The 7,500-nt window shown below is 45.2% G+C and overlaps 1 protein-coding gene across 1 annotated transcript; it reads left to right on the top strand.

Annotated features, from left to right (window-relative positions):
• The first annotated feature begins 4,904 nt into the window (after nucleotides 1-4,904).
• Nucleotides 4,905-5,705, top strand: LOC138946556 (uncharacterized). Its single transcript, XM_070317998.1, has one exon. It carries the CDS (start codon nucleotides 4,905-4,907, stop codon nucleotides 5,703-5,705), a length of 801 nt encoding a protein of 266 aa, XP_070174099.1.
• Nucleotides 5,706-7,500: the final 1,795 nt, after the last annotated feature.

Genomic DNA, 7,500 nt, shown 5'->3' with positions numbered 1-7,500 from the left:
ACACACACACACGCGCGTGTGTGCGAGTGAATTGCTTATAGTCCTTACGGCAGGGCAATAACCCCTTGAAAAATACCTCGGAAAATGTTTTAATGGTTTTGGGTAGTTTAACTCCTGAAGTTTACAAATCCGCAGGATGACATCTTTAAATCCTTGGGCAAATTGAGACAAAATTAATTATAGGAAAATTAGCAAATGTTGATTTTTTTGTTTAGACACAAAAGGCATTCCATAGAAAAAAGGGCTAGAATGGCGTCATAACTTCATGACGTCGGGAAAACGTAATGAGTAATATGACGACACGTACAGTATGGCCTGTAGTGTTGTCCGTGTCCGTACTTGAGCTCCTCTTCCAAGACAAAAAAACAAAGGCATTTGACGTGTTTCATTCTGCTAAATGGAAACAATTTGCACATGAGTGTGTATGGAATTAAATCCAGGCTGAGAAGATGTGAAACCTGTGTTATTCGTGGACTTGTGATTAGTGCGTATGGTGTTCCAAAGCACAGGTTTCACTGTCGAAGATAAAACTTGTAAATTGATCTTACAAAATGGCGGGCGATGATCAAAGAACATCGTGAGAGACTAGTTTTCTCCGATTTGATTGTTTACCAGACGATAGAGCTATTTTAGATGGAAGCGTATGCCATCTGGTGACAGCTGTTCATTAACCAGTGTGTTCGTAGGAGTGCTTAATTTCTCTGCAGAAGATCCATGCGTGAAAATCGGTGAAGTCTTTCAGCAAATGTCGCAGTTTGTAAGCGAGTGCTACAGGTGCAAAATCTCAAACAACATATCACGTGAGAGATATGAAACCTGGCTAGCTAGAACCTCCAAGCACCAGTCCACATAAATCAAAAACTACCGCCCACATCAGCCCATTGCTGAACGTCCATCTGAAAAGGGCTGTATTGCAATTCTACGGGGATCTTCCAAATCTTGATCCGGTTGACTCTGGGTGGTTGTAGGATGGGCAGAAAACCGCCTGGAGTAGAACCTACACCAACTGAAGTCATGCTAATTTTGAAGTGTGGCTGTGGAGAAATTTACCATGTGCAACAGCATGCTGTGGTTGCGCAGTCGGTCAATGTGCGTGTGCCATCTTATGTCGATGTCTACTCCCTGGAAATTGCACAAATCTGCACTGGTCATCCATCGTAGTCATCCGCACTGGGTATGTGCAACAGTCACCTTCACCGGTCACCAGCACTGGTCATCTGGATCGGTCATCCACACTGGTCATCATTTGCGGTCATCCGCACTGGTCATCCTTTTGTGATCATCCGCATCGGTCATCCGCACTATTCATCCTTCATGATCATCTGCACTGGTCATCCGCACAGGTCATCCTTCATGATCATCTGTACTGGTCATCTGCACTAGTCATCGTCCATGATAATCTGCACTGGTCATCCGCACTAATCATCCGCTCTCGTCATCCGCACTGGTCATGTTTCATGATCATCTGCACTGGACATCCGCACCGGTAATCCGCACTGGTCATCTGCACTGGTCATCCTTCATGGTCATCTGCACAGGTCATCCACACTGGTCATCCGCACTGGCAATTCTCACCGGTCACCCGTACTGGTAATCTACATGACATCCTGCGTAATCATCGGGCGTGGTCATTTATTGGTCATCAGGCATAGTCATCCGCTACCATATCGGCAATTGAAAAAAGGATCGATGGTGGCTGCCCTCAAACTGGAAACTCACTGCATGACCATGTCATCTTGTGTGGTAAACCAGCGTGGTCATCCCGCCTGGTCATCTGGAGTGGTAAACTACACATCATCCTGTGTGGTCATCGGCGAGGTAAAGTGCATACTAACCAGTATCCCTGGTTCGTCGCCATGACCTTTACGTTATGAGATAGAGGTCTTTTGTATATGAGACATGGTACATCAGGTTTAGCCTCTTGACATGACGCCTAATACACCTCCTCGGGGCGTCACTAACTGACACAACTCTGTGTATATGGTGTCAATCGCTTGGCCTTTCGTCTGATGTATACATTCCTCACCTGACTAGATCTTTTTTTTAAAAAGAGCACAAGATAACTTTAAGTTATTCTGGGTATTACAGCCACTTTTCCAGGATTAAGTTGTTATCTGCTTGCTCACCGACCAAGTCACTCATTGATTCTGGAACCCACCAGGATGGTAGGGTCACTTCAACGACGAGCGCTTCATAAGCTGTCTTCACCTCTGGCGGCTGTGAGCAATTTTTGGGAAGTTGCAAAACATTTCCCAATCCACTCTGTAATGATATCTGTCCCTCTGTTCATTTGCCTTCTCTATCTTCTCTTTCCGCGCACCATACCCTGTAAGATGGTCTTGGAGAGCCCGCCTGTTCTTGTTACATTGCCATACAATCTCAGCTTCGTCTTCTTGACAGTGATCTTTGTAGTGATGCACGTGCTAAGTGATGGTTTTGCACACATTAAAATATATGACCTTGAAATTGTTTGACCTTGAAAACGTGTGACCTTCAGTGTTGGTGAACGTTTTTATTCATGGCAAGTTTTAAGAAGACATTTCGTCATTTTATCTTCAAAAATAGTATAATCCTTTATCATTTGAATGAACATTTGACATTCATATGACCTTGAAATGCGATGAAGGTCAAGCAAAGTGCAACAGTAATCAAAGCCCACAACACATATAAGCTTAAACCTTTAGCTGTAACTGAAAAAATATATTGCTAAAACTAACTATATCATCCTGCTCCGTTAACCAGTTTTAACGGTCCCTCAACAGACCAGCCATTCGGGTTATAGTGTCTGCTAATCATGTAACTGTTGTTATGCATATTAACTCCCGTTTTATCTCCCGGAAAACATAAATAAATACAGTTCTGCTAGTTTATAGCATGCAGTTTCGACTATTTTGCAGTCTGGAATCCATCTTGTCCGCCATCTTGAATACATCAAAATGCCCAAGGATGACAGAGTGTCATCCGTCGGATCTGTAATCTACAGACATCACAGAGTTCAAAACAGTCAAAACATTCTCCGAGGTATTTTTTGAGGGGTTAAGGTCAAAATCGGGAAATGACGACCTGACTATTAGGTTGGATGTCAAATTAAAAAGGTCTGAAGCAACTCATTTGATTTTGATGGTAGTCTCAGTATTCTGGCTGCAGATCTAAAGTCTAATCAAGCTTCAAGGTAATCGGTCAGTGATAATAGGGTTCTTCCCCTTTGCCTTTGGGTAACACCGACAATGCCCGTGCCATTGAACCAGACTGTACAGTCTCTGATTGAACACTCAGAAATAGCTTGCACACACACACACACACCCTTACAGTTACACACACACAAACACACACACACACACACACACACACACACACACACATAGTGACACACACACACATACACACCTTTTTTTTTTTTGGGGGGGGGGGGGGTTTGGGGAATCTTTGTTGAATTATATCACTCTGTGTGCTGGTGACTGTAGCTGTGGATCGAGCTTGCTTTTGTGGGGAAGATATTGATGTTGATGCTGTAGATGGATATTGGGCCTTTTAAAGAAAAAAAGGAATGGAAGTGCTTGCTGCAGACTTCTTGAGTTCTGCACTGAGGTTGTTGCTATTGATGGGTGAATCATGACTGAATGTTTGCACCATGTTGTTTGTTTACATGGTACAATCATTGTTTAATTGAGTGTCGCTGAATTTACCTAATGTTGCAATGTAGATTTATAATCAGTGCTGTTGACATTCGTGTGAGTGCGTTTTAACTGCAGAAGCTGCTCGCTGCACAAGGAAAGCTTATTTACCTTGTAATTGTTCTGGTTTTGTCTGTCGATCACCGTGCTTCTGTTCAAACTGAACTTTGTGTTTCGTAAGGTTAGATGAAACTGTGCTTGGAGAATTCGACCCGCTGTGCAGTTAAGAGTTGTTTCCACTTCATTTTCAGTCTTGCATAGTGTTTCATTGATTCACCTTGTGTCAGTGCAACGTGCCATTTAATTTTGTTTTGTTTTGTTTAAGATCAGTGTGTATTTTTAGATCAGTGGTGCAGTGTTCGAGGAAGGGAGGTTACTCTAGCTTTACATCCAATCAGAAAAGCGAAGTTCGTTTGCTGTCACTATCACTATCAGTTAATGATTCTTCGGTTTTGTTCTTATTTGACTCGACCTGCACCCAAAGTGTAAAGATAAACGCTTTGTTTATTGAATCACATACCCACCACAAGGCTGATTCCTTAGCGCGGTGTGGTGGTTTGAGTGCCTCGATGACCCGGAGAGCTATGCCAGCGGGAGTGTAAACTCCTGGTAGGGCCACCCAAGCTGGACAGGTCAAAGGGTAGAGGTCAGACTAATTCAGCCACCTCTCCCCGAGGCTAATGGGGTATGAGAAGGATCACTCACTCAGACAAAAAACCAAGGACGGGGGACGTTCTGCAGCCATGGACGGCAAGTCTCATACGACAAGGAAAAGTCGGAGAAGAAACCATTGCTGAAGACGGATGCGCTGGGCCCAAGTGCGCGTAACGACAGTGCAACGCATTTCACTCCCATGATGGACAACGACGATTCAACACGTGATGGTGCTCTGCCTGTGGAGTCCCCCCGGGCTGGTAGTGTGCCGGGCCCTATGCCTCAAAGGGGCCCGACCCAAGCTACCGGAGGTCACCCCGTCGGAGGCGGAGGGTAAATGCTACTGGCCAAAGAAGAACAAGCGCGCAGGAGACTCCTCGACCGCTGAACATTCTTCAATGGAATGCGGAAGGAGTGTACAACAAAAAGCTTCCTCTCACTGAAAGACTGTGTGCCGACAATATTGATGTAGCCTGTATCCAAGAAACGCACCTGAATCCGAACCACCGGTTCACCATCAGAGGATACCAAACCTGCAGACATGACAGAGAAGGAAGACACAAAGGAGGAGTGCTGATGCTCATCAAGAACAGTATACCAGCACAAGAAATCAAAGTGGACACAAATCAGCAAGCTGAAGTCCAAGGAGTCAAAATCACAGTGGACAGCGCTGTCATTACCATCTATAACCTGTACTGCCCCCCAGACAAAGAACTTTCCTTGCAGTATCTGGAAAATCTACCATCCGAGAACTGTTTGGTTGTTGGCGATTTCAACAGCCACTCAACTTGTTGGGGCTACGAGGAGACGGACAGAAGAGGAGAGGAAGTGGAGGACTGGCAGATCGACGCTCAAATGATACTGCTGAACGATCCAGAAGACCCACCCACCTTCTTCTCACGCAGGTGGCTGTCGACTTCCACCCCAGACCTTGCCTTTGCAACTGATGACCTCTCCAAGAAAACCACAAGAGGGATACTGAGCCAGTTAGGAGGCAGCGACCACCGGCCAGTGAAGCTGGCCATCAACTTGCAGTACAGGCCACAGAACAGTACAACGTTTCCAAGATGGAACTACAAGAAGGCAGACTGGAACATATTTGCGAGCCTCACAGACCTCTACACCAGGGGCCTGAAGACAGACGACCTGAACATCAACCGGGTCACCAGGAACTTCAACCAGGCCATCCTGAAAGCAGCTTCAGAAACAATCCCACGGGGCGCACGCAAGAACTACAGGCCCTACTGGACGGAAGAGCTTCAGGAGCTTGAGGATGAAGTCAGCAGTATCAGAGAAGAAGTGGAGGAGAACCCCTCTGTTGACAACAACATCACCCTGAAAGCAGCCACTGCCAAGTACAGGAGAGCCTACCTCTAAGCAGCAAGATCAAGCTGGAGGGAGAAGACGGAGAAGCTGAACCTAGAAAGGGACGGCAACAAGCTGTGGAAGCTGACGAAAGCCATGAACGGCGAAGACACAAGAGCAGCGACAATCACCATCTCGCAGGGCCAAGAGTTGCTGACACCAAACTCCTCACCCAGGCAGCTAAATTCAAACGACTGCCAACTCACCCCATGAAAGACAGACTGTGCCAACCAACAAAAGGAAGACTGAAGAGAGGAAGCTTCATCCACCAGACGAGGGTGTTGGAAAGGAGACACCAAGATATCCTGGACCAGCAACCCAAAGATATCCCCCAATACCTTGAAAACCCAAGCTGGAGTGATGAAGGAAGACCCCAGATACGCTGCAGTATTCCTGGCGTTGGCAAGAAAGACTCCCAGAGCTGTGCTGAACTGAAGTCTCTCACCATTGAACACATCCACAACTCCTACCCCCAACGCCAATGGACTCATGTATACACGGACGGATCTGCCAACCAGGCTGTCAGAAATGGTGGTGCCGGAATCTACATAAAGTACCCAGGAGGTCGAGAAGAAGAACACCTCCCTCGCTACCGGCCTCTACTCCACCAACTTCAAGGCTGAAGCAGTAGCGCTCCAGACAGGTGCAGCCCACATTGAGCACAGCTTGACTTCTGTTTTAGTTGAGAGCACGAGCACACATACTCAAACACATACGGCTTGTCATGTTGATCACAAGAGAGAAATAGAACAGCGAATAACAGATTACGTCCCCATAATATGACGCGATGGACGACAGACGTCATGAAATATATGACGCTGTGATGATAGTCTCGGCAAGATGAGACTAAAACTCAGCTATAGTGCTTACTGAACGACTCTCGCGCAAGTTCTCAAAAGCGTGGTAACCCGTTGCACATCCGGTCGACAGGTACATGTGCACCTTGGAATGTCAAGGACGACAGAAAGTAGAGCCAGCTATGATGTATTTCGTGCACCCTTATTTATCCACTATTTTATGTGTTATAAGAGTGCAATAGTTACATCATAGATGTGGAGGACGGGAGGTAACCTCGTCAAAGGCGTATAGGCCAGAAGGTTCCGAGTTGTGTCCCTTCTTAATTTCCCTTCTATAGTTCCCAGCATCCTTAGCGAAAGAACCGTTATTGTTTTGGGAGCAGACCAGCGGCTGATGTAATTAAAAGTTGTTTTGGACTTAGAGTCCAACTCCAGGGTGAGTAGAAGGGTTTTATTTGGCAGGGTTGTTTTTAAGAACCTAAGTAACATATTCCTATGTTTGGTTTATTGTGTTTGTTGGTTTTTTAGCGAGAAATATGTATAATCATGACCGGTCGCTGTGAAGCTAATTTGCTCCATGTTTGGTGTGTGCAGGGCATGTGGTGGGTCTGTTTGGGTCTGTTTGGGTCGGTTATGAGTCTTGTGATGTATTCGTGGTGAAGTCATTTGTATTGTCAGTCATCTGTGAGTTGTTTACGTAATCTAGTGTTCATTCTTATAGTCTGTGAACTTTTAGTTATTATATGGGTTAACCGTTATAGTGTTCGTTTTCTTAGGAGTCTTAGTAGCAGTCCTTAGTTTTCATGATAGAATAGTTGTCTCCCTTGAGATAGATTAGAGAAACTGTTATTTGTTTAGAGTTAATAAACGTGGCAAAGGTTAACGTTTTGGTTGTGAGTTGTTTTTGTAGTTTAGATTTTAATCTTTAACCACATTTCTTTCTATTCATACATTTTCACTCTTTGTTTCAAATACACACTCAACAAGAATACATACACACCAATTCATAT

This window comes from Littorina saxatilis, linkage group LG14 (genome assembly GCF_037325665.1).
Source record: "Littorina saxatilis isolate snail1 linkage group LG14, US_GU_Lsax_2.0, whole genome shotgun sequence".
Classification (NCBI taxonomy): Eukaryota; Metazoa; Mollusca; class Gastropoda; order Littorinimorpha; family Littorinidae; genus Littorina; species Littorina saxatilis.
The sequence above is the reverse complement of the archived record's forward strand: the minus strand, read 5'-3'. Positions and strand labels throughout refer to the sequence as shown.